The sequence below is a fragment of the Sparus aurata genome, chromosome 1, assembly GCF_900880675.1.
Source record: "Sparus aurata chromosome 1, fSpaAur1.1, whole genome shotgun sequence".
In the NCBI taxonomy this organism is placed as follows: domain Eukaryota; kingdom Metazoa; phylum Chordata; class Actinopteri; order Spariformes; family Sparidae; genus Sparus; species Sparus aurata.
Genome location: NC_044187.1, coordinates 13,292,767 through 13,320,368, shown reverse-complemented (window position 1 = coordinate 13,320,368; position 27,602 = coordinate 13,292,767). Strand labels below are relative to the sequence as shown.

At 41.4% G+C, this 27,602-nt stretch overlaps 3 protein-coding genes across 3 annotated transcripts in view; 2 read left to right on the top strand and 1 right to left on the bottom strand.

Annotated features, from left to right (window-relative positions):
• Positions 1-3,312, top strand: part of fhip1aa (FHF complex subunit HOOK interacting protein 1Aa) — a 35,564-nt gene extending 32,252 nt beyond the window's left edge. Inside the window, exon 13 of the mRNA XM_030434115.1 lies at positions 68-3,312. Coding sequence (XP_030289975.1) covers positions 68-270 — 203 coding nt within the window. The 3' untranslated portion in view covers positions 271-3,312. The remainder of the gene's footprint in view (positions 1-67) is intronic.
• A 1,409-nt stretch (positions 3,313-4,721) lies between these two features.
• On the bottom strand, positions 4,722-24,890 carry gatb (glutamyl-tRNA(Gln) amidotransferase, subunit B). The gene is made up of 13 exons (XM_030432109.1): positions 24,715-24,890; positions 22,314-22,467; positions 22,113-22,226; positions 15,968-16,166; positions 14,094-14,216; positions 13,860-13,973; positions 12,228-12,312; positions 11,237-11,281; positions 10,663-10,855; positions 10,307-10,440; positions 5,469-5,547; positions 5,223-5,357; positions 4,722-5,138 (listed from the first exon to the last, which is right to left on the bottom strand). The coding sequence occupies exons 1-13, from the start codon at positions 24,861-24,863 to the stop codon at positions 5,013-5,015; spliced, it is 1,650 nt and encodes a 549-aa protein (XP_030287969.1). The 5' UTR covers positions 24,864-24,890; the 3' UTR covers positions 4,722-5,012.
• A 107-nt stretch (positions 24,891-24,997) lies between these two features.
• Positions 24,998-26,243, top strand: dctpp1 (dCTP pyrophosphatase 1). Its single transcript, XM_030432120.1, has one exon. The coding sequence runs from the start codon at positions 25,111-25,113 to the stop codon at positions 25,663-25,665; it is 555 nt and encodes a 184-aa protein (XP_030287980.1). The 5' UTR covers positions 24,998-25,110; the 3' UTR covers positions 25,666-26,243.
• The last annotated feature ends 1,359 nt before the right edge of the window (positions 26,244-27,602 follow it).

Below are 27,602 nucleotides of genomic sequence, written 5' to 3'. Positions count from 1 at the left end.
CCCGTGCATGTCGTTATTTGTTTCCATTTTGTCAGTGTCGCTTATCATATCTTGATGTCCTTCACAGACAAAAGCGGCGGTGGAGGCAGACACTCCTCCCACGGCGAGGCGGGAAGGATCCTGAAGAGCTCGCCGCCACCGAAACCCAAAGCCATCTCTCTGGATCGGACAGACGTCTTCGCCACCGTCCTCTTCACGGAGTTCCTCAAAGAGCTGGCCGCCATTGCACAGGAGCACTCCATCTTATCGTACATTCCTATGGAAGAGTGATCGCGTCCCCGACAGGCCTCAGCCGAACTCTGAAAGATTTTAAAAGACTCTCTTTTTATGACAGTTTTCTAGTTGTTTTTTTTTTTTCCAGGCACAAAACCTCTTTTTAGATCAAGTGATTTATACAACTGTTTTTAAAGAAATAAGCATATTTATTTTCCAAGCAAAGATAATCAAGTCCATGTGCTTCTCAATCTCAACTTTGTAGTTCTCCTAAAAAGGTTTTTTTTAAAAAAACATTTTTTTCCTCGCCAAACTTTTCAGCTAGAACTCGAACCTGTTGGATGAAGCCCGCTCCAGCCGATTAATGCTCCAGGTCCACCAACCAAAGACTGTAAAGAGATGATTTTAAAAAACAAAAACAAAAATGCTTTTTTTTTTTAAGCAATCAGCCCTTTTTTCTGGCCTCCAGGGTCCTCCGCCCTCTTTTCTGAATGTCTTCTACAACCACAGCATGATGTCCGCTGCTCACTGTGGCTCTGTCAGATTACTCAGGTGGCCTTTTCTGGGGAGTCGTTTGCCTCTTTGTCAGCAGGACCGAGCACCACGCGGTGCCTCGACCGCTTCCAGAGCATTTCAGTCACAAAAATGTAATTTGAAGAAGGAGAAGAAGGAGAAGATGAAGGGCTGGCATCATCGAACACATCCGGACTCCTCCAGTCTTATGCAACTGTTACATGACTGCAATTTTTCAGACAGTCGTTTTTTTGTTTTTTTTTTGTCTTCAAACTTTACAAAGTGGCGTTTGTGTGTTTGTTTTTTTTTTAGAGATACATTTGTGTTTGGGGCTTTTTTCTGTTTAATTCATGACGGTACCTCAGGAGATTTTTTTTCTAACGCACGGTCTGTTCTCTCTGCTCTTAAACGATCTTCGGGTGAAGCAACGTTTTCCTCTTAATGCACTAGTTTCTCACACTAATGGGCTCCACGTTGTTTTTTTTATTTTTTTTTCCCACATCACGGCACCGAAACCAGAATTATTCACGCTATATTTAATTTGCCTTACTTTAGCGACGCTTGATAATGTACATATTGTAAGAAGATAAGGTGTAATGACGTAGAAACACTATATGCAAATCGAGGATGTTTTGGGGTATAATTAAGTTTGGGATATTTTCAGACTGGGACGGGGTATTTAAGCTTTTATGAGAATTTCTATTGCCATATGTTTCCCTCTCTTTCAAAGAGGTTATATTGTGGCTAGTTTGTTATGATTTGTCATCGTGTTCTCTTTAGGGATTGTGTAGGGTGTTTAAAGTTGTGTTAAAAGTCTGAAATCTCGCAGCTTTGCGTCTTTTTGAAAAACCATCTCAGATCGTGACGGTTAACCGAGGGCAAACTGCTGGAAACCGCCTTTTATTTCAAAACAGGTTTTGCACACGGTTTTTAAAAATGAGGAAACGCGAGAGAGAAATATTTTGTTACGAAGCAGAAATACTTTTAAATTGGTGCCTGTATAATGATTTTAGAACACATTATTGCCTGGTTTCGAATGGATTTACTCAGGAGTCAACAGTATAAGCTAGGGCTGCAGAATTGATTTTAAAACATAATAAAAATATGGAAATTGTGTTATGATAAATGCATTATCTAACTTTTTAATAAAGGTAAAAGCATATAGTTGATTCGATATTGATTATTCCCACTTATTGTGAGTCACTTCAAAATTGCAAAAGCTTTCAAAATAACCACAATATGATAATTTTGTAAAGTTTTTTTTGCTACATTGTGCAGCCCTAGAATAAACTTAAAATGAAGCCATTTAAGAAAAATTGTTAAGTTGAAGCTGTCCATTTTTAAGGTGTAAAGGAAAGGCCGTAGACTGTCCCACATTCTCTGATGTGTTCTGTTTTCACATGAATCGATCTCCACGGAAGACGCCAGCGCTGCTCTCAAGTGTCTCTGTTGACTTGATGGGGATTCTGTTGATGCTCTGCGGTGGTGCATAGTGCAGGAAATAGTGAATTATTAAAGTTAAGGTCTTTAAATTTATGGAGGCAAATATGTGAGACATGATATATTAGAATAAGGGGTGCACCGATTTATCCACCAAACATCGGTGTTGGCCGATAGATATCACTGAGTAGGCAGTTGAACGGCGGTTTGAAAAGGCACAAGTTACTTTGCACAAGAAAAACTGTTTCATGTTTGAAAAGGTCATGGCAAAGGTCGTTTCATAAATTTGTGCTCAGTCACCTGTAGCGTAAAGAAGTGCTGAATGACTTTAAAGCCGCTCACTTCATCGTGAATGTGTCTTTGTTTTCCTGGGTGACGACTAAAACATCCGTGTCGGCTGTCTGCAAAACTGATATTTGAAACATCGGTATCGGCCTATCCCATCACAACTGGTGCATCCCTAATAACATCTGTTTATGTAGAACAAAGTGTTTTTCAGTTATGAAATGAATTGTTATGGACTGCAACTTCTAACAAAAACATCTACGTACTTTTATACACAGTTATTTTTCAGAATAAAGCAAATGAGGATGAAGAGGCAACTGTACATCTTGTAGTGTTGTGAAACTATCCCAGCTTGATAAATATCCGTCTCATTAATCCAGCTAATAAGATGATGAATCGCCTTCGGCTTTCGTTTTCTACCTGGAGTGTGTATTCTTGTTTCCTCTTTAAATCCACCCAGTCGACAAATTATGCAGTAGGATCAGTTTGTACTTCTTTTTTTAAATTTTTTTTTTTATAGAAATGGTTTAGAAATGTATATTTGTATCAAAGCAAATCTTTTCTCTCTGGTAAAAGAATGTTTTCAGAGCACTTTATCAGCCTTTTCATACTGCAGTGCCACTCTCGCACGGCTGACCCTCAACCAGCTCAGATTCAGGCTGTGTAACGTACCCGGTGCAGCATCACAATAAACTGATTCAGCAGCATTGTGGCATAAAAAAACAAAAACGGGTTCTTATTCCAAAGATTCATCCTCTCTGACACCATTGGGCCTCCAGTTTTCTATCCGAGCTGTGATCAGGTTTCTGTTCCGACACAAAGGCACGCCTCTTTTAATAAAGACAACTTCTGACAAATGGATCTGGTTGCATTTAATGTGTTTCACTCTTCAAATAAAAAAACAACAACAAAAAAACAAGGAAGGTTTCAAAGCACGAAACCCGGCTGCTTTACGAAATAGGTTTCATCTGACACGATCAATATATTATTTCCTTTCTGCCAGAGGTGGCTGGTGGCTTTGTTTTTTTTTCCTGCAGATGTTGACGTCCTCATTTAATTCACATTTCCTTTCCCCGAGCAGCCTTTTTCCACCTCGGAGAGATTCTGTTCGAAAACTAGGGCTCGTTCCTCAGCAAACACGAGCGCTTGCACTCACATGCAATGACTGTGAAACACTGCAGAGATGAAGCAAACTGTGAAGGAGAAGCTTTTTTTTTTTTGACAGGAGCTTTTTTGCTGAGTGTACAGTGCCACGGCGCGCTTATGCATGCGAACAAGTTATTACACGGGTCAAGAAGCGTCGTGACGGTAAATCAATGTGGGATGAACTCGAGAAAATATGCAAATGGGGCTAAATATGGCCCACTGGGGTCTCGTCACCTGCTGACGAGACATCCAGGAACTACGACAATTTGAAGCCAAGACCAGCAGAACAAAAAGTCTGACAATTATTTTTGGAATGAAAAAAATAAAAAGCTTCCAAAAGCTCGAGGGGGCCGTGCAGCAGCCACACGGGCAGCCTGCAAACAGGTGCAGCTGACCACAAAACAACACCTGTGACCATCTGCTGAGCAAATGTGAAAGATGGAACTTTTATTTTCTCCAAATTGGATACAGCGCACAAACATCAGGGTTCTTTCTAGTATAAAAAATAAGCCTCATCTTACTGCACTTAGATAAACTGCACTGGATGTACAATTAGCAGCAAAGAGTTAACTGACGATGGCACGTAACTGTAATTAATGTGTATTAATTTCCTGTAGATAAGACTATTTAAGCAGTGACACAATTAAGATAAAGATGTGCAAACGATCTGCACCTCATATTTAATGCACCATAATATAGAAGTATTAGAGGGTAAATAACCTGCAGCAACCACAAGAGGGAGCTCATTGATCGCTCTCCTCCCTGGATGTCTTGAAGGGGGTTCCTGTTAAATCTCTAGATAAGGGAGCACCTGTCGTGTCAGCAGTTTCATCTTCAGTCTGATTTTTTTTCAGGCCTCACAAGTGACTATCAAGTCCAATAAGGGCGGTGGACACTGCTACATCAAGTCCTACTGAGAGGGTTATACTGAATTATACGTAGGACGGCTTTGAGGAATCGTTCTCGAATCAGTCGGATTTATTTCCTAACAGGACCACTGAAATGTAAATCGAATTAAGTGTTGACTCACAAGCAGATTTTAATCAAATGGAAACCTATTTACAGTATTTTGGGATTCACGGACGCGTATTTCCCCTGACACAATAAACTGATTACACAGAGTATTCATCTGAAAAGATTTATTTTGTTTTAAATACATATTTCATGTACATAAATGCAGAAGACAATGACGGCTTTCTGCTCAGTATTTACAAAAATGTCATCCTCTCATGAACTAAGGATGGAAGCTTCATTTTAAGCTTGACTTTCATCAGTTAAATGAACTCAGAAGATCTGGTGGACATGATTGCTCTGCGTATCTGCATTTTCATACAGATCTCCATCGTTTTGTCTTTCATGAAGGTCACACATGCCACGATTTGACTGTGGATCTGTGATTAAAAAAAGTCCAACCTTCATGAAGTCAGCTCTTTTAAAATTGCCCTCACCGAAACCGGGTCGGCCCGCCCTTTGGTCTCCTTTTGAACCAGCCCCATCAGCTTGTTTAGAACTTTCTTGTTTCCATTTCTGATGGCCTGGACCTAAAGAGAAAACACAAAAACCTCTCATACAAACAAAACAAAACAATGTAATTATGAGTAAGAATGTAAAATCTGAGCCCTCACCTCATCGGGGTGCGAGTCCACCACCTTCTGGCAGATGCTGTGCAGCTGTGCAGCGTCACTAACGAGGCCCAAGTCCTGCTCCTGGATGATCTGTGGGGCCGTCTTGCCCGATGACCTCCACATCTCCTGGAACACCTTAGAGCGGAGAGGAGACACAGGTGAGAATGCAAACAATCCTTACCTGGGGTGTTTGTATTGAGTGACAGACTGAAGGGGTTAATTGCGCGGTCTGTGCTGCTCGCTGACCTGCTTGGCAACCGAGGAGGAGATGTGTCCTGTTTCCTGGAGCTCCAGCAGCTCAGCCAGGGCAGGAGGGGAGATCGGGCTGAATGAAAAGTAATGACAGTTTATTAGGTGTCCTGAAAGAATATGTGATTTACATGAAGGAAGGAATGGAGGATGGGAGAGAGACAGCGGAAACATCAGACTGAAAGGAAGGAGTCCATCGACATTTGTGATTTGACTAAATGTGTTTGTCTTGCCGATGACTTGTTGTTGATTCCCCGGGCTATCAGACAAACTGAATCAAAAAGCCTGTTAGAATATATTAAGTATAGACACAGTTCCATTCAGTGCACTGCAGGCCAGACAGTCCGTCTCAAAGTAAATTATTTTCAAAAGACGCTGGGAAAAATAGATGAAAAGTATCCATCTTTACAAACACAGCTCTGCGTGGTGGACGGTTTGTGTGTCAAACACGGTGGTGTACTTGGACCTGAAGGGGAACATGAGAGGTTGCTTGGAGGCTCAGTTAATTGGAAATTTGATGGAAAATACATCCACATATTTGTGTTAAGGAGGAAAATAAATGGCAAGTTGGATTTCTAGTTGGTATGATACATATTTTTAGTAAAAAATAATAATAATTGAAATAGTAAGTTAAAGTAACGATAACACTTCAGCTTAAACAGTAAGCTGAAAGTACAGTTAGCTAAAAGTAATTAATACATTTTTATACAGTTAGCTGAAAGTGATCAACAAACAGTTGAAATCATTATTTGACAGTTAACATACACTATTTCAACTCCAAATGTAATACTTTTAGCTAATTATTTCAATTTTACCTGTTCAGCACTTTTGGCTCACTACTGTAACTGTTTGGTAGGCTAAACAGTTGAGATAGTTAGCTTAAAGTACTGAATAAACAGGAATTTGTTTTAGCTAAAATGTATACAAAGTAGCTTAAAGCAAGAATTCACAGTTACAATTGTTAGCTAAAGTTGTAATAGTTACGCTAAAGCTGAAATAGTTAGTTTAAAGGATTGAATACAGTTAAAATTGTTAGCTAAAGTTGTAATAGTTAGCCAAAAGAAGCCAACCAAATAGAAAGTACCAAACAGTACTAAATGATGCACTCAATAAACAGTTCAAATAGTTAACTGAAACAGTAATAGTGTCCTAAAAGTACTAAATACACACTTGAAATTGTAAGCTAAAGTTAAATTAGTTAGCCAAAAGAAGCAAACAGAATAAAAAGTACTAAAAACACAAAAATATGTAGTGAATAAACTAGTGAAATGTACTAAATAAATAGTTAGCTAAAGTCGAAATAGTTAGCTTAAAGAAACTAAAAGAACAGTTGAACTAGTTTGCTAAAAGTACTGAATAAACAGTTAAAAAGTGTGACCTAAAGTTAAACTAGTTTGCTAAAAGTAATGAATAAACAGTGCAACAGTACCCACACATATATAGTTGAAATAATAACATCCGGTTCATAATCCCCTGATAAGGACATATTTGAGCGGTGCCGGTGAGTGGGGGTAGCTTCTGAGCTTGTCTGGCTGCGTGTCAGACATTAAACACTGGGAAACCACTGAAGTAGAAAACCCTCATTATATTTGTTTTCAATTTTCTAAATGTCTGCCTGCCATCGTGTCACCATCCTGCCACAAATCAGCCACCGCACTTGCAGTGAGTCGAGGCAGCTGCCAGCACACCCGGCAACAAGCCCCAGAAGAGCGACTCATCTCAGCTGGTGGAAGCGCCCGAATGAGCCCTTGGTGACACGTCCAGAGTTTCACCTCTCCGGCTCCCTGACCAAATATTCTTCCCAATTTCCTATTCTACTTGAGTGAGAGGGGCTAAATGAATATATAGCAGTAGATTGTCATCATACTGACTCACACATCTTTGTTAAGACTCCTCATAACATTTCATTTTTAGGCCCAAAACGTCATTTCATTCTCTATGTAACGACACACCCGGGTATACACTATAGGAGTTTCTAACTTTCTTATCTTGAAAGGATGAGAGTTAAGGAAAAAACAAAGAGAATGCAACACTGCGCATAAATAAAAAACACCAGCTACTTTGTGGTTTACTCGCGCACAAGTGGCGTCACGACCATCTGGGAATGGCAGATAAAGTGAAAAGCTCACAGCATGTGCATTGAAGTCGACTCATTACTCGTTTCAATTTCATGTGCTCTGTAATGACTCAGAGATTTTTTTTTTATTCTAAGAAATTATCATATTTTTCAGAGCCGAACAATAGCGAAAATTACTCACTCGAATTAACTACTCGGAATAATGTGAGTGGACTCGATGAGCTGGAGTGAAGTTGCTAAAGTCGTGAGAGCTCGACAAACTCAGATGACCATCCTCGTGTGTTTGTCACTGATAATTGTCCGTTTAAGAAAATTGACACTACAGAAATGAGTTTAAATTAGCGTCATAGGATGCTGTAAACAGAAACAGTGGGAGACTACGCAGGCATCTTCTCCTTTTTTTTTGAAGCACAAGCGTCAAAGGCACTGTGGATAACTTCTCTTTGTATCCAAATATTCAAATAAAAGACATCAATTTAAAAAATTTTTGGAACATTTACAAAACGCAACATGCTCCAGCTGACAGGCCTTCAGCCGGAGAGAGATCAAGACAACAACTTCTTCCCCCAAAAAAGTAATGATCTCGCTAATGTAATTGGATTTGTCAAAACAGGCTCTTCCCTGGCAGCCTGTCAGTCTGTCGCAGGTGTTTTCTCATCACCAGACACAAAGCATCAGAGAACATCGGGTGATTTATGATGTCACACATGTCATTGTTGTACAGTATGTGACGCTCCAATCAGTGTTTGTGAACGCTTAGAATCTAATCATCCTTTGATCCTCAATCAAACCGAACTAGCTCAGTGTAAATTGGTTGAAACAGGCTTGTTTTATCTTACCGAAGCTGATTCGCTGTCATTTTTCTAACAGAAATTGTAGCCCGATTATTGGAACATTATTCCGAGCCCCGTAAAGCAGAGACTTTATCTCTTCTTTTTGTGGCTAAATGCTATTTAATTCAGTGCAAACCTTCTTGGGGGAATAGAGAGCGAGTAGTTCAATAACTCCGGTTTTTAGAGGCATTTCCTGTTGAGCCAAGAACAACTGAAGGTTTGGGTATGTTAATGTGTGTCAAGGGTGGGAATGAGCAGCAACTCCCAAAATTAGATTGATTAGATACGACTGCTGCGCATTTAAAAAGATGCATGAAGCGAACTGTTCATTCGGGTGGACCATTAAAGTTCATTTGTGACTTCTCTGGACGGCTGTTGTTAGCCTAGCTCCTGTCGTTCTTGTTTACAAGCCTACACAAGCCATTTCCTGCCTCCTCTGCTCATGGTCGCCCCACATGAATACATCTCGTCTGGCGAAATTTGGTCCGACTGCAACTCCGCTCTTCTTATAACCATGCACATATGCCAGTGCTGTTTGCTGCCAGAACTCCCTCCACCACCTCAGTGCAGTCCTTATGTGCTGAATTGTTGATTTTAAGCATTTTGTGTTGATTCCCGCGCCCCCTACGGACAAAAGCGGAAGTGTTTCCACCTGCATTTGTTTCAAAATAGGGTTTTTGCAATATACTGATGGAAACCTTGATATTTAACAATTAAATACTTATATTGTGTCCTTAATACACGTGTGATAACACTGTGTAAATGATCCAGTGTGTATGCTTTTATGGTCTTTTGTTTATCAGTTTATCTGCTAGTAGTTGTTCTTTTTGTTAGCTTTTGTACAGTTCAGCTCCCTACACACGCATTCATCCTCAGCATTGTTTTCATTTGAATCAGATCCATTTGACCGGAATTAGGAAGTTTTATACAAACTATATCGAAAGAGCCACTCGTCTCACTCATCGCCTTGTTTGCTTACAGTATGTAGGTCACATATAGGCATCGGTATTAAACTGAGAGCGTTTCATAACCAGTTGAAAACTACTTTGTAGGACATTTAACTGAGATCTACTGTTCATGTTTATCAGGAGGGGATTAGCTCTCCCTGCAGAAACCCTTCTTGCTGCTAGGATTTTATGAAAGCTCCCTCAAAGAGCAGAGCCGTGTTTGCCAAATCTATCTGTATAACCATCTGCTTTAACTACTCAATTTCTTGAAGTGTCTGAGACTGAAGTTCTGGTCTCGAGTTACATGATGTGGAGCTGAATGTCTGATACCAGATGTGATAAAATCACTTTTGGGTGACATGAAATCACAGTTTTTACACACGAATACTTGAAGCATTGCCTTGTGACACCTTATAATAAAGAGAAGGCTTGACTGACGCAGACCAAATCTGGAGAGTGAGAGGGAGTTTTTCCTTAAATGCAATTTTTTGAGTGGCTTTTTTATGACATCGTTGCAGACGGAGGAAAGATGGCAGGATAGAAGGAGAGAGAGCGAGAGAGATGGGTGAGAAAGGTCGGACCTGTACTCTGGGCATTGTGGTCCATGGTCAGGGTTGTAACCTCTAAGCTACTTGAAGTGAACAGTTTGACCTTTATTTTTTTAACCTTTCCTCTTCACATCGCTTCATTTATCACATGAGGATTCAGTTTTTTGCAAGGAGGAAAAAAAAGCAGCAGTTGGAGTGAGTTCAGAAAACGTAACCCGTGACCTCCTGACTCGAAAGCTGAAGGCAGCCTCGACAAAGCATCTTCGTGTTCTGTTCTACCTCCTGCATTCAAAATGTGTAACAAGCCAATCGCAAGGGACCTCAGAGGAGCCCTGAATTCTAAGACCTGATCACTGGCAGCACTCAGATGCTATGATGGCATTATTTGAATACTGTACAAGCGACATGCTGGGATGTGTCCATGTCTCACCTCTGGCTCACACTCACGTCGTGCAGTTTGAGGTGACCCAACAGCTCGTTTGTCACCCAGCCAATCACCTTCCTCGGCTCCTTCTTGGTCGCCCTCAGCACCGCCTCGAAGTACTCGACCAGGCCGTCCTCGTTCTGCAACAAGAATGCTCTCAATCACTTCACGTGCATGTTATCTAATTAGGATCAAGCAGAGTCCAGCAGTGCACAGCTGCCTCTAGGATTCAAGCAGGACTTCATCCAAGCTGACTCCGCTCGGACTTGTTGGGGCGGCAATTAAAATAAAAGATGCAGGAAGGAGATTTAGTGAGGGAATCGACTGTCTCACCGGTTGCTCTCACCCACTTATAAACTCACCACCAGAGTGAAGCTGTGCTCGGGCAGGATGCCGTACGTTTGCACCAGCCTGTCTCTTTTGACACTGGGTAGCTCTGGCAGCCCTTCCCTTATCTTCTGCACCACCACCGCCTGGCACGCTTCAATGCCAGTGGGAAGTGATGCGTTATCCTCATACACAATCAGAGGGGGCAGGTTGGGCTCCGGCATAAACCTGAAAGAAAGGGAGGGAGGAGGGAGAATGCTTTATCAGCAGTACAGATAAGCTCGGAGAGGAGAGGTTTGGCTTTGGTTGGGATACTAATAGTCCTCTTGACACCACACTTGTCACATTTCACTTACTCCCCTAATCATTTGACTCCATCAGTCTTAAACCTGCCCATCTATCATTCCCCCCCCCCTAAAAATCAGATACCTTGAGTGATGCGTGTTTATTTCCCTTCTATCTACCTGCCACTCAAGAGGCTCTCATCCTCTTTCAGTCCTCACTGAGGACAAGAGCACCTCCTGATATCGTAGCTGCACGTCAATAAGCACAAGCACCCGGGACCGAAACGAGCAGAGATATGTAGAGAACCCACACAGTCACACTCACCTGTAGTCCTGAAGACCCTCTTTGTCCCTCATGGGAATCGTCTCCCTGTGGGAAAAGAAGCACACATCGGAAATTAACAATATTTTGGTAGTGACTGGGGTCGGGCTGTCATATCAGATTATTATACCTCACGATTTTCATGGCCTAAAGAATTCATGATAATGAGATTCCTGTTAGAGGTGCAATATGTAAGAATTGGCCACTTGTCGAATTCATACTTGAAATAAATAAAGCAACAGCTAACTGCGGCCAGCTGTATCTGCTGCCAATAGCTAGTTAGCTCAGTTAGCTGTGCAGCTGGCAGACTGGGAGCTTGGAGGACGGGGGGAGTTGCTGGTTATTCTTTCACATTCTGTTGATAATTTAAGGCAATTTTTAAATGTTTTTAAATACAATTCTTACATACTGCACCTTTAAAAGTCTGCACTTTCTACACTTTCAACACTTTCCACAAACCCTGCACCTGACCTCAGAAAATAATGACTGTGTAGTGGTGCTTTGCAAGAAAACTAAAATAAACAGAGATGAAAAAGCACATTGCGATAAAAAAAAAAAAAAAAGACTGGGAACATGTGAGTGCTGATGCCTTCCAGTCAAACCGGTGAAGTTAAACCTCAAGCCACCTTCACAGTAACAAGTAAAAAAAAACAAACAAGGAGCCAATCACAGGCCGGCACACTCTGTTAAACACACTTCACCGTGTACCTTGGACACGGCCTCATGGGAATGAGGCAGAGCACCAGAAGATGATCAAGGCCTCAGCTGTGTGCGAGCTGGCTCATTCTGAGAGCTCATAAGCCTGTGAGTAGCACATAGCTCACAGATAACACTGGATGACGGCGGCATCCAAATGGCTCTATTCATCATGATTACCATGATGGTTCTTCCTCAGCAAAAGCTCAGGACTAATGAACCAGGCACAGATCCCAGTCAGAGGGGGCCGCAGTGGCTCAGGCTTGGCAATCGTGGCCCTGCTCTTTCATCTTCTTACCCCGATTTGGAATCGTACGTCCGGGTCTCGTTTTGCACCGTCCCCCCTCTCTGCAGGACATCGATCTGTCTCTGGATCTCGTAGTCTGGTGATGTAAGGGAGAACATGTACGCAAACACGGACATTTTTATTCACAAACACTGGAATGCACAAATGACATTTTGTGGTAAATACCAAACATCTGCTGTGATGTACTGGCAATCCTCAGGTCTCTGACTGCTGCTGCCACATTATAACTGTGATAAACGATGTTTTTCTCCATGACTTTTAAATACCAATTCCGCAGCAGAGTGAATGTGATACAACTTTATTGATAAATAATTCAAGCACAGCGCCGCACCACGTCCAAGCGTACTTAAAATCCTGCATGTGAAGAGCTGAAATTTTCTGGCAGTGACTCTTTGTCAGCTATTTAAGAGCAGCTCCATCAACAGTCAGTGAAGTCAGACTCGACTTTAAATCTATGCTTTTTTCAAGTGAGCAGCTGCCAGAGGCCAATTCAGCTCCTATCACACAGTTAATTGTTTGTGACTGGTTGTCAGTCCCAGACGTATTGCTTCACAAGTTACTGTCAATATTAACTAAGCTTCCTGTCTTAATGTCTCTTCATAAATATAGCTATCTTGTTTTCATTTAAAACAACAAAACCAAAACAAATTCAATTCTTTTATAAAGGAAATAAAAGTTTTTCTTACACCTGACATATCAGAGATGTATATCATTGGATTTTTCATTTGCCTTAATGTCCATGTGGCAATTTAGATTTAGTTGCTCAAGACATACAGACTTAATTTGAACTATTTTACAGTTCATACTGTTGGGTCGTTGTGGTTCTCAATCTTTGAGTCATTCAGAAAGTGAGAAATTAAAAAAAGGAGGTTTTTTTTTCTGTGTCCAGTCTGAACTCACGAGCATCCCCCAGGCTGAGAACCAATGGTTTAATCTATAACAACACATCATATGTTATAATCTCATCATATGTTTTGTATGTAAAATCTCATGCAATCCGCCAAATAACATTTAACTAAAGCATTGGAGCAAAAAATTTGTCCCTCCGAATTACAGTGTGTTAGTATAAATAGCACGAAATGGAAATATGAAAGTGAATTCAAAATAAGCTGCAGATTCAGAAAAAGTCTTAGCTAGGACCCGTTTCCAAGCAACAAGACGAGACTCACTCGAGCCCAGTTCGGACCTGATCAAGACGTAGCCTTGGACGTAACGACCCGCAAAACAGTAAAATGTTGTTTTTACTCCACAATTCTTTTTCTTCACTCTAGAGGTGTTGGTAGGCAGATTTTTTTAACTGTAGAACAGCTAGGCTAGCTGTTTTCCCCCGTTTCCATTTTTTTGCTAAGCTCAGTTGGGTGTCTGCTGTCAAAATGCCAAACTTTTCCTTTAAGTACAGTATTTGAGTAGATGTACTTTTTTTCTTTGCTTTTGCCATCAACTTGCAGAACACATATTATTCCACACAGACAAACTCTATGTAATTCCTCCAGGGTGACAGAGCGTGCAAATGTCGACTCATAAAACGGTCTTTACTTTTCTGCGTGCATGGGCAATCATGCAGCCAGTTGAGACTCCAGCTACACTTCTTTTAGGTTTCAAACCTTTTAAAAAGGTGCTTACCTATAGCCCTGGCCAGGTATCGGGCGCTGTTAATGTTCTTCACCTCTGTCCTGGTGCCTAGCGGCTCGCCCGGTCTGTGGACGGACACGTTGGCATCTACTCTCAGCTGGCCCTCTGTGGAGGGAGACGGAGGAGAAGCACACTCAGTGGGAAAGGAGTTTGGGTTTAGCGGTATGACAGCTCAGAAAAAAATAAGAGGGAGGAAGGCAGAGAGACAGAGAGTGATTTCCATACCAGACATGTTGCCTTGACAGGTGCCCAGGGCTTGTAGGATGAGCTGAAGCTCTCTGACAGCTGCAGCAGCCTCCTCTCCACAGCTCATTTCTGGCTCCATCACCAGCTCCATTAGACCTACACCTGACGCATGTGAAGACAGCTGTGTTGTACATCTCTGAGGTATCCATCCCATGGTGCTCTGTGACAAACCCCAACAGCTCTCGCTTTGTTGAGCACTTTTAAATCCACGCAATAGTGTCTGTCCGACATTTTTTCTTCCAGATTAAAATGTTTTTACTTATTGTCAACAAATTTCATGTGTTAGTACATCGCTCAAAACATTTCCGTCTCGCCTACTGTCTATGGCACTCAGCACTAAGCCCATTTGTTCAAACTAGGGCTGCACCGAATGATCTTTTATTAATTTTTATTTAACAGATAAACTTTAGTCTTTAAAATGTCAGAAAATGGGTGAAAAATCTCAAACACTGTTCCTCAAAGCACAAGACGATGTCCTCAAATGTGTTGTTTCTCCCATCATTTTCAAAAGATATTAATTTTACTGTGATAGACAAATAAAGAAACCAGACAATATTCACATTCTAATCATTATGACCTGGGGAGCACATTAAAAATGAATTCTAAAGGCGAAGGCATCGTTTGAAATCGCCTCCAAAAACCTGAGAGTTTTCTGAAAAACTTCTTTTTATCATCAACATTCACTAAAACATTAATTTCTCAGCCTCTGGAGCAGATAGAAATTTGAAATAAAAAAAAACATTTACGAGCTTAAGACATTGGCTTTAAAAAGGAAATTGTTGCCTTCGCTCTAATGTTCAATAATGTAACACAATACATTTTGTCACATGTCTTGAAAGTGACAATATCATCCAAATCACGCTCAGACTCTAAAGGCACAATGACATAAACTAATCGCCTGGTCTTCAAGGTGTATACAAATGTTTCGTTTAGTTTTAATGGATTAAGAAGCTGCAATCAGAGAAAATTTACTTTACTTTTTACTTAGAAAAACTACTCAAACATTTTTTTTTTTACCTATGCGAACGAGATTATGTCTCAACCCGTATCCGTTGTTTTTTTTTTTTGGATTGTCAAAAGGATTACACAAAAGCTATTGAGCTGATTTCAACGAAACTTGGATAGACGATGGGTCTCAGCCCAGAATAAAGCCTGTTAACAGACCCAGGACATTTTTTCTCACTTTTTTAAACATTGCAAGGTAGGGCATTTGGCTGTTATATATTAGAAAGTATTAACTGATGCAGATTCTAATAAAAGTCCAGATCTAACAAATTTAAATATGTTTTAACAGAGGGTCATCTTTTTTAATTTTCCTAGTGGCTGGCTATTACAGATCTGCCGATCTTAAATCATTTTTACGCGGTTATGGGTGGTTTGAATTTAGAGTGATACAGTACTATTGAGTTCGATCTAAGATTCGGTTTGATTGAATTAAAGGAAACTGTTGAGGTAAGTGCTCTACTGAGTGCCACTCTAGTTTTATAGTTCAAGTTTAATTTCCTTAAAAAAATAACCTGGGCACTCTACTTTATAGAGAACTCAAACAGTAGTAAATGTAGTAATGAAGTGGAGTTATTGGGCTCCATTTTCAGCCGCAGGGGGGTTGACTCAAAAATAAACTACAAAGCCCATGTACAAAGTGATAAATGAGCATGTCATCCAGTGCAAAGGTGTGGCTCATTGATGTGTTTTGAGTATCTTTTTGGATAACAATGACGGCCTGTGGCACAGAGGGTTAAGCCACATGAGGCTGTGGCTACACAGAGGACATACTGGTATTATCAATTTATGGCCTTCACTGAGAAAATATGAAATACCCACAGACTTATCCTAACGCTTTCAGTAATTACCTGCTCTGTTGAGGTCTATGAGCGTCTGGCTGCGGACGTCATCGTGGAGGCTCTTGCCGCTGTCCTGCTCCAGCTGAATCTGCTTGATGCAGACAGTTTTTCTGATCACCTGGTTCCTCTTTTTTCCTCCCAGTAGGCTGTAATTCAGCACGCCGTCTACCGCGATGGGCCGCCGCAGCTGAGTGATCTGGTATCCCGCCTGAAAAAAAAACCCCCCCAAAAAAATCCCACATCAGCCTGATATGAAGAAAAAACTCTGAGCAGAGAGATTGATTAAATAAAAAAGGACCCACAACCAGAATGTTTGGCGGCTGTGTTAATGTAAGCTATGCCGAGTCAATGTGGAGAACAGCACGTCAACTTAGAAGAACTTTAACGTCCTCTGAGAGGCAATTTGCGGTACAGAACATAAAGACACATTAAAAGCACAAACAAAACAAAATGTGAGCTATTTGCACAGACCTAATCCCACATGAAATAACTTCCTTGTAGCGAACATTTAAGGTGGCTGCACTCGTACGCATGATTAAAAATTCAAACTATTACACCACTCGGGAATAATGTGTACAAGACCATCTTTTACGTCTCTCATAGAATACAAGAGTCTTTTGCTAACTGATATCCTCCTAGTTCACTCTGTAAATAAAGCTGGGGGTAAATCTTTATGGATATAAAGGGTCCAGTTTGGCTTGAAAACCTTTCTAATGTTGGCTTCTGATATGTATGTCCAATGCAAAATACATTAGTGTTAACTGTTAATGTTAACTGGCTGGTTGTCTGGATGTTTACTAGGCATGGGGTGGCAACACAATCACCAGAATAAAGTAGTTTAGTAGTTTCTGCAAATTAGTATGTTGAAACTTTGGTGCTGCTCTGGAACCGGTTCTTTGGCAGCTGAAACACAAAGAACCGGTTCCAGAGAAGGCACTGGCTCCGAAACCAGCACCAGAACCGCCCTGGTGGAAAAGGAGCAAATGCAATCATGGTCGAAATTTAGGTGGATGAGTGGAAAGATTCCCTCCTTCGTGGGCAGAAAACCCATCAAATTATGGCAGCGAGATTACCGTTTCCTCGAGTCAGTGCTGAGTGTTACAGTCAGTGAGATTAAAAAAAACAAACAAAAAAAACGCAGTGGCAGCTGATTGGCGGGCGATCATTAAAAATTTCTATCGTGGTCCCCACTCACAAAAGCAGGAGAATAATAAATATTTCACCTGCTCTTATATTCCTGAAAGAATCCGTGCTGCCCCCCTGGTGTTAATCTCCCTCGTTACTATGGCAACCCCATCACAGGACCTACACATTAATCATACTTATGCTAAAGAGAGTGAGGCCGTGGGAGAGGGGCTGTTAGTCATTGGCTCTCTGTACAATGTGGCTGATCGACACAATCAATCACCTCCACAGCTCCATCAAATGAGGGGGAAAAAAAGTGACACATTATTGGAGATTTTATTGTTCGATTTCTGTTCTTTAAATCTTTAAATTTGCTGGATTTTGTGAAAAATTAGGGAGCGTCTCTATTAGTGTAGCCTATTAGCATTGCCTGCATAATAAATCAACAACTGTTCCTGCATAACGAAGGACGAGGAGAGTCTGTTGTTAATAAGATTTCCTGGTAGCCACATTAAGATTCCCCCACTTTACACTCCGACAGCAGATTGAGCCCTAATGAGCAGTGATGCTCCGAACACTTCCTGCGACTCCTTCTCCTCCCATTTTCACATCCAAAGATACGGATGCGTGCCAGCTCACATACTATACACGCGCGCACACACACGCTCAAAACTAATTTCCGTGTCGTGAGCCACCGAGTCATTTCCTGACTCATTTTAAAGTCGCTAAACAAACCGGTCGGTCATCTCATTACTCATGCCCGCACACTGGTGTTCCTCTCAGCGACCAACAAACACTCATTGCTCTCATTAAACACATGTCAAAGCTTCAACAGCCAGGCCACGTTCGTTTATTTGGAGGCTTAATATCTCAAGGAAATTGTCGTTATTTGTTGTTTTTTTTTTGACAGTATGCTGGTGTGGAGCTGCGTTTTATTAAGAGGCTGTTAAAAACTTTATGCATGTGTCTTTCCCTGCGATTTCAACTGGAAGAAGGGAACGCTCGTTGGGCAGCGGCATTAATCATTTAATGAGCAACTGTGGTGTTTTACAAAATGCAATCAGGGACTTCTAGTGGAACATATCAATAATGTACAACGCAATTTACAAATGTATTCTTCAAGGGCGGGATAATATCTCCCTCGGTCCTGCTACTTGTTTGGTTTTATGAGCATAGATTAAAGTCAGACTTTGGGTCGAATGTGAGAAATGTCCCATCGTCTGCATAATTGAAGCCACTGTGACTCCAACTATCATACTGGGACAGATCACTCTTTTTTGAGCAGCTGACGAGATTAATGCAAAGGAAATAATTCTAAACAAGGCAACAGCAGGTACTGTGCAGTTAATTTAAAAGACAAGTAAAGGCTCAGGCTCAACCTGCTGGCAAGATTTTCTTGGGAAATCTTGCAGAGAAATAAAAACTGTAAATCGGGCATTATCGCCCCTGCTGTGTGTGTCAACTGTTGAGAATTGTTCCAAAAGGAGGTGATGCAATCTCTGGTAAACACACAATGGAGCAAGAGGAACCCGGCAATAAATCCAGCGCTTCTGGAGGGGATTTCGCTGGAATTTTCAAGATGTATGGACTTTTCTTGGGGAGATAATGTATCCCCCCTGCCATGGCGATTAAAATATGTGCTGCTGCAACTGTGTGATAAGTCTGTGAAATATTAAATGGGACAAAACTCTATCTGTGAAGATCGACAGGAAGCCGTTGCGCTCCATCAACCCTTATCGGTTACATTTTTCACAATGAAGTCAAGTTAGAAAAGCAGAAACTAATCAGAAACGCATAATAGATTTCAGTGCAATCAAAATGTATAATGGTCTGGTCAATATAGTGCAATAAAAATGCCAGCTCAAGCTCTTTTTCAGTGTACTGCTTGCTTCTTAATGAGGGTCCTCTATTTTCAAGCCAGTTTCTGTGAAATACAACAAAAGGAAGAAGAAAATATGTCTCTTTAGTTCTTCGCCACATAATTATCCTCCTCATTACCTTGCCCAAAGCTGTATAAGCAGAATATCCTACCACAGGAAAGAGCGACTTTAAAAAAAGTTTAAAAATCGCCTTACTTTATGAGAATTTCTAGATTTATGAGAGGAGGTCTCTGTGGGGTCAAGTCACCGCAGAGTTCCCATGACATTTTCATCTAAGCTTTAAAATGTCACTCATAATGGCAGTAAAATTACCCCGGGGCTCTGAGGGGTGGTGAAACCTTGCCATGCGAGCACTCCATTACAGAGAGCAAAATGAACATCACTTGGACTGTTAAATGGAAACATCAGTGTTAAAAAGTTTTTTTTAATATTCAAATACCTCCAGCACTATCTTTACCAAACTACGGATAACCTCATTCCTCGTCGGTAAACATGTCTGATCTACTTCACTGATTATCTAATTAACAGAAGTAATTATGAAAACCTGCAATAGGAGGAATTTACAGCTGCAATAAAAACACGTTTGCCACTTGGGGGGGCAGCTGAAAAATTCAACATCCCGCAGGTACAGAGCAACATTCGTTTGGAATTGTGTTTCTGGCCACCTGATGAAAGTAAGTCCAATATTCACTCTCATTTAGCTCTGTTTTTGGTCTCTCTACGTGATAAACAATCTGTCTTTTTTAGCTGCTCCAATATGTTCAACAGCTCGTCGGTAACTGTCTGCTGTTTGGTGCTGAAGAGGCAGAATAAAGTGGGTATTTGGAGCCCTTCACTAAATAAAACACACGCCTGCCGCATCCCAAAAGGACCCTATGAGAGACAAAAACAGTAAGGTTGTGGGCCAGACAGCTTTAACAGGAAGCTGAAACTCACTATAAACCTTCTGTAAAAACAGAGGGAAGCTGCAGATTTGTGATCATTTAAGCCCCCATTTCATTCGGTTGTTTATTGGGTGTTCAACTGAAGCTCAGAGGACAGATACAAGATCAATAAAATGATCAAAAAGGCAGGATCCGTTATTGGTTAGAGCCCTGACTTGGAAGAAGTGATCATGGAGCAAAGAATGGGTAGGAAGCCTGTCTGAAGCAAAATGATAATCATCCAGTGCACGATGTTTTAGCGAGCTGAAGAGCTCTTTTAACGACAGGCCTGTTTTGCCGGTGGTGCTATTCAGACAGACTTGAGAAAGGGTTTACAATTTCTCGACTACTCGATTACAATTTGATGGTTCTCGATGCATCCCGATGTGCGGCATCCTTAATTTTCTATATGACTGCACACGGCTACTTTGTCATCATTCAAATTCCCTTATTATTAAGGTTTCTCTCAAAATAAGACTACAATAGTCTAAGATATAAAAGCTGCATCTTTCCAATACCCATATCTGTGTGACCCACCTCAGTACATAAACATTACATAAACAACAACATAAAATCTATCCGCAGTGCATTACATAAGTGCTGTAATCTACAGAAATATTATTTTCACATAGCAGCTCCACTTACTGAATGTGGCAAACACCACAAACATGACCCTGCTGCACACATGTGACAGCGCCTCCTCAATTCTTGGCAGATTAGCCGGGCCTGCTGGAACAGTTATTCTTTATGGTTGCAGACGTTAGCTTCAGATGAAAACAGATAATGCAGTGAGTAATTGTGAGGCAGATCTGTCCAGTTCGTGCTTCCTTTCCAAGTTCATAAAAATCTGATATTTGCACAGATGTCCACTTTCAAAATACTGCGTTCTTTGTCCCTCGCTGTGGATATCTGCCTCCAATATCTCCTTAGCCGGATGTCCGCCCACAATTCAATGCAAGTAAACAACACTGCTACAGTTTGGGATAATCTGATTTAATAAAAACGTTAAAGCTGCACTAATCAATTCTCTTTATCATCAGCAGGTCAAAACATTTTAATGTGAAGCTGGTGAAAGCGAGGTGAATTATTGCAAGCTCCAGTTGAGCTTCAGCTCCAATGAGTGTTTTAGCGTCTTTTAGCTCATTGTTTTACGGTCTACATCATTACTGTTTTGGTTGACTCTCATAGCTCTCATCACCGTCATTTCCAGCCATAGGCGGAGGTTAGTTCCAGTGGAGAACACTCTGAAAAAACCACTCCATGCTCAATACCCTGCACGAAACAGCAGACAGAAAGATCTAGCGTCTACCTGTGGAACCCAGTACAGCATGTAACAGCTAAAGAGCTAGACATCTCCCTCAGCCTTGGGTGGAGACAAAAACAAAGCGAAAAGGAGAGTGACTACTAGACGTGCTATTAGACTTGACTTAGCAGATTAATGCTAATATTGCTCAGTGTCTGCCAGATGTTCTGCTTCCCCTGCAAGTGGCCAAATTGTACAAATAAATTAATCAATACTGCTTTACAAGAGTGTACTTAAGAGTAACTAAATGAGGAGTTTCCAGTTTCCACCCACTCTAACAGAATGGCTGGTATCCAAGTGAAGTCCATTATGGTTAACTACTCAAGATCAGAGTCATTTAAGCTTACAAAATTGTTCTTTTCAATTAAATATTTAATTTTCATATCTTATCATTAGCGCAGACAGTTCATAATCAAACACATCACACCCAGAATTGTTCAGATAGACGGCACTACCTGGGGTTTTATGACTCAAATAATGACCAAAAATTATGAGAATAAAAAGAAAAGCTATGCCCAAATTATCAGCAGAGGAATGGAGGAGGAAATGACCTGTGGATAATGTAAAAAAATAGGACTGCACTGGAGGAAATGAGCTGGTAAGTGAGAAAAAATACCGGCCATTTTCTTCCAACAGTTTTCGGTGTCATTCGTCTGTACGTGTGGCAAATAGCACTTTTGCTGCTTCAGCAAGACTTGCTCACTATTTCAATTAGAGCTCACGGCGGGGAGAGTTCACAGGGAATGTTGGTGATGGAGAAGCCGGAGGCAGAGGAGGACGGGTTATATCAGAGCAGAAGCAATGATACTGCGTGATGTTCAGGACAACTACGCTGCTGTTTGTCCGATAAGGTTCCCCCTGCTAATGCCTGCGCTATCAATCTCCCACCTATTAGCAGGAGACAGGGAGCGAAAAAAACTCACAGGGAGGTCAGCGTAGAAGTAGTGTTTCCTGTCGAAAAGCGACTTCCTGTTTATGGAACAGTTGAGAGCCAGTCCCGTCATCACCGCTGCCTCGACACACCGTTTGTTCAGCACCTGGGGACACGACAGAGGGAAGTTACCTGACAAGAAAGCGATCACAAACACAACAGGTTTAACGTGTTTGTATTAAACAACACTCACGGGTAATGTGCCAGGCAAGGATGCATCGAAGAAAGACACCAGGGAGTTTGGAGGCGCTGAGAAGCGAACCGATGAGCCGGAGAATAGCTTGGTGTTGGAGTTAATCTGGGCGTGGATTTCCAAGCCCACGACACCGATCAGATGCTGGGGAGCACTGAGGCAGAGAGGAGCAGGACAGAAACAAATGTAAAAAAAACTTTTTCTTTACAGGTGGACTGAGGATAACAACATCAGACAAAAAAGTAGCTGTGTAGCACGGCGGGGGTAAATACTTCTTTCGGCCTGGCTGACAGGCGTCCATTAAAATACAGAGACTTCAAAGAGAAGCCGCCACTACATATTAATTGTGAGCAGTCAAGGGGGTGTATTGTGTTCACACTGGAAAATAAGTATAATGATAAAAGTCAGAATGCAGACTACAAAAGGCTTGATTTTTGACTGTGCTTTTGATGTACACCATCATCTCATAATGCAATGCACAAAGGAAATAGAGGCACTGCTCACAGCTTCAAAATATTTTTTAAATGCAAGCGAGAAGAATTAAATCTTTCAAGAGACATTTTGCTTTCTCTTTGTGAAGTTTATTATGTGCCAGTGACACTCACTTCACTTGACATCCGACGGCCCACTTGTATCATTTTACATTAGTATAAAACTTTTGTTGATTTGTCTTTTATGCCTCTTGTATATTAACTGCAAAAATACTAGATGCATATTACACAACTTGCTTTGCAGTACGGAACTGGGACACAGCTTCCACACAATGTCTCCTGTAGCATTGCCCTCCTTGTTTGGCGTGGGGGCTTAATTTGTGTTAATGTGATTAGACGTTGCAGTTTAAATCTAATTTGGAATTAAGCACTGCTGTAGACGGTTGGATGGGGTCAAGGCCACGGAAATTCCCCAATCTTACACATGAAGATCTGTTTACTTCTCGTGGAGTACTGCGGAGTGTGTTAACACTGTTGTATAACATCTTGTGTGGCTCTGGACGGAGCTGTCTAAAGGAATTAACCCTAGCAATGTTGATCATGGCCCCGATTAACCCACAAGACAAATTAGCTGTTCATCAACCCTCTCAGTGCATGTGTACATTCTTGGAATAACATGGACTTTTGATTAGTTTCTCTGATTAAACCAGAACCTGACCTATACTTGACCTTTGAGGGTCCATGCCGAGACCAATATCAAAAAAGTCAACTACTCTGATGTTGATATATCAGCAGATATACATAGATTTCTTTGCAATCACCTCCAAAATATGAGTTCAAGCATCTTTTTTTGCATTATGATTTCTAAAAATACAGATACTAGATACAATCTGGGCCTATAATATTTGCCATCCGGTGCAAAGGTGAAGTTCTATATACACAATGAATGTAGGAATACATAATCATTTAAGCACTGTATTACAATCTAAAAATAGACACCCTTGCTCATTGAGACCCTTTCCCAAGACAGCTCCTACTTATATGGCCCTTTATCATGTCAGTGTTTATTGTATATGGAGCACAGTTATATTCAATTCATCTATGTAGTCCAAACTCACAATCACATTGCCCCGGTGGGCTTTATAATCCGTACAGTGAAGGACATCTTCAGTCCTTAGGGCCCTTGATACGAGTGAGGAAAAACATTCAATCATATAAGAAAAAAGCTCATTGCCTCAGAGTGTGACCTTGGCTACTGGGGATTTTTTGAGAGCCCACTTTGCCCAGCTGGTAATACAGACAGACAGCTTTAAAAGCCTGGAGGAAGAGCCCTGGTTGGAAAATGTGAGATTGTAAAAGGCAGGGTGGGTCGAAAAAAAAAAAAAGATGCTACCAGGATGCTTCATGGTGAATGAAGGATGCTGATTTCATTTATTTATTTATTTATTTAATTTTATCTATATTAAGGTCCAAATTTCAGTATATCACCATGTCTACAGCTTCATGTTCTTCTCTTTATAATAAAAACACCCTGTATTTTGCAAGTGCCCGAACTTTATGAAAGTAAAGGACTAAATCACTGGAATGGGAGAAACACAATTTGAAGGAGATACTCATGTAACCATAGCAACAGTGCCATAGCAACAGCACTTTTGCCTCAATCTTCGTTGCGAGTTGCTTAAATCACCCGTTTAACCAAAGTACGACTTAAACAGACAAAAATAACAATAATAATGAATGAACACAACTTCCCTTTTCTTCAGTAAATTAGCGAGTGGCAACAGTCGAAAATGGCGGTCTCTTCATATACACAAACAAATATTGTACTCGTAGGAGAAAACGTCTTCGCCCTCCACTTATTTTGTGATTTAAGACACGTTATCGTGTAATAATGATATATACACTGCGGTAGAGGAGACATGTCAGGGACACTGTAACACAAACCACTCCACTTTATCAGCCTCACTTACCTTTGTGCTGTCGGCTGCGGTTGAGCGTCGCATCGTGAGCTCGATGTGCTCAAGCGTCTAACTACACACGACACCTTTGGATAAAATACAGATATTTGTTTGTTCATATTATGTAGCAGCTCACTTGCTGCTACACAGGAGGCAGCCATGTTGAAAAGTGTCAGCGAACATGGGAAATGTAGTTTTTTAACGTGACATTTAATACCTGCGTGCACGCCGCTGGTATTTATTAAAAACTACAAAGCCCAGCCTTGGTTGGGATTCCGGTTTCTTAAATACGATGCGTCATTTCCGTTTCGACAACTGGCGGGACTTCTCATGGTGACTGCTGAGTAGGTTGTTGACAGACCTCGAGAAGTTGTTTTCACGCAGCACAGGTGATTATTTTAACACAAGATGATGGCTACGAACGGAAAAGAAGCCTGTGGAGTAAATGGCGACGCAACGTCGATGTCGTCAAACGGCAGCAACGGCGCTTTTGCTAAGAAGTCACACTCACCTGAGGTAAACGGAGTGGCAACCGAGGCTTTATGTCACCCAAAGCTCCAGAACGGTGGAGCCGGGCGACCCGAGCGGTTCACCTTCACCAGCGAGCCCACCATTGAGGACATCAGGCGGATGCAAGCGGAGTTCACGGACGAGCGGGACTGGAACCAGTTCCACCAGCCCCGGAACCTGCTGCTGGCCATGGTCGGTGAGGTGGGAGAGGTGGCGGAGCTCTTCCAGTGGCGCGGGGAGGTGGCCGAGGGCCTGCCGGACTGGACCGAGTCGGAGCGGGAGCACCTGGCTCACGAACTCAGCGACGTGATGATCTACCTGGTGGAGCTCGCCGAGAAGTGTCGCGTCGACCTTCCCCAAGCGGTGCTGCGTAAAATGGCCCTAAACCGACAGAAGTACCCCGCCAGCAAGGTGCAGGGGTCGGCCAAGAAGTACACTGAATACAAGGACTGAGCCTGGGTGTCAGTCACAGGGACGCTGGTTGCAATGACTGCTGGAGCTGCTCACTGACAACATGCTGCAGTTTAACTCTGAACATTATCCCCTTGGTTAAAATTGGCTTTCTTCTTGGTTGTCTTGTTACGTAACTGTATGAATGCGCTTAACTTTTTATTTTTTAAAACATATTCTGTGACAAACATTTGTTAGCCTACATAATGCAAAAGTCACATTCAGTAGGCAAAGGCTCTTGAGACATACTGTGTGTTGGCTTTTATTGAGGTTGTGTTTTAAAGTGTGTTTTTATTCTGATCGTTGAGTGAATCTAGGGCAATGAGAAAAATATTGCTACTGTGCAGTGCCTTCAGGGAGTATCTAGATGAAAATATTTTCTTTTTGAACATTTGAAAAGATTGGCTCAAGTTTACTGCAAAGACAGAGCATTGGAAAAATGGAAGAGTTGAAACTGATCATCACTGTCCTGTCTAAAGAGGTTGAATTGTCTTTTTTATTTGGTTTGGATCAACTCATTTTCTGTTTTTGCTCAACTGTCATTTTTTCCTAAAGTAAAGAAAAAAAGAGCTCTTATTCCATCCTGTGTGTTTTCACTCATTTGTCACTTAGTCAGGTAGAACTGGTTGTGATTGGAGCAGCTGTCTACATGCTGCAAGCTCAGATTGGAATGCAAAACATTTTTTTTTTAGCCCACACCAATAATCGATAATCATCCGCTTCTCATGGCCGATTCAGATAAGATATGCATGCCTGAGGGTAAAAAAAGTCTTAAGATCCCCTCTGAACCCTTGCAGAACCAGTACTGCGAGCCGTGCATGTCCTCCTCCATCGTCTTCTGCCTTTTATGCAAATCGTAAACTCGCTGTAAAGGAACATATCACCCCACTGCTTTAGCGGAATGCGTAGATTCCTTTCTTTTCAGGTCCGTAAAAGCGGTTTGGGTCTGTATTATCGTCTGTCCTTATCGACTATAATTTCAGCTGGTTGTGCGTCTCTGTGTTTGACGTTAACGCAGCAGCCTGGAAAGAAATGTCCACTCAATCGCCAGTTGTTATAAGTGCATGACGCTGAGACTGATGTTCTAATAATACAGCAACATTGCCAAAGTAAATCCTGATTTCATGACGGCTATAAATGTTCTTTTTTAGAGAGGTGTTGATTTCAATTTTATGGTAATTTTGGAGGCCGTAACCCGTGCAGTCTTGAATTGTATTTAACTGAGAGGTTTTTTATTATACTTGACTGACTCTGAAAGAAGTGGGCTGCCCAGAATATTATTATTCATAACTTTTACAATTCAAATTCACCTCTGAATAAAGTTTACCTAACTTCTCTTGAGAATATTCCAAATTACCAGGTAGCCTGAACAAAGCCACAGTTAAGTGTAATAGTAGATCATTTTTCCCCGTGCAGAAAGTGCTAGAGTGCATTTAAATGACACTTTTATTCGAAGGACTTGAAGTTTTTCCACTTATTCGCCCTTTCACACACCTCGCAGGCATACCCAGCGATCGGGAGCAATTTTGAGATTTGGTGTCTTTCACATGTATATTTGGAAAAGCCTAGGATTCATCTACCGACCTTGTAATGAGTAAACAACCTGATTGACGTAAAGTGGGGCTGCAACTAGCTACTATTTAACGGTTGATTAGTCGTTTATTTTATAAAATGTCAGATTGTGAAAAATGCTTCTCATGATTTCCCTGAGCCCAAAGTGACATCTTCAGATTGGTTCTTTTGTCTACCAACGGTCCAAAACCCAAAGACTCTTCATTTACTGTCACAAACGACAAAGAAAAGGTGCAAATCCTCACGTTTAAGAAGCCGGAACCAGCAATTGCTTGACATTTTTTGCTTGGGTGAAAGTAGATGGCAATCTTTCTTTTGCATTGTAGCTCTAACTGAGATCTTGTACAATCAGCAAGTGTTAGTGGGGG

What these genes read in the sequence shown, in the direction of transcription:
- dctpp1 (XM_030432120.1), top strand. Translation starts at nt 25,111, where the DNA reads ATGATGGCTACGAACGGAAAAGAAGCCTGTGGAGTAAATGGCGACGCA.
- gatb (XM_030432109.1), bottom strand. Translation starts at nt 24,863, where the DNA reads ATGGCTGCCTCCTGTGTAGCAGCAAGTGAGCTGCTACATAATATGAAC. An exon ending in ACTTCTACGCTGACCTCCCT is followed by an intron (nt 16,167 to 22,112) that starts GTGAGTTTTTTT and finishes TTTTTTTTTCAG; the next exon opens with GCGGGATACCAGATCACTCA. An exon ending in ACGTACGATTCCAAATCGGG is followed by an intron (nt 11,282 to 12,227) that starts GTAAGAAGATGA and finishes CTTTTCCCACAG; the next exon opens with GGAGACGATTCCCATGAGGG.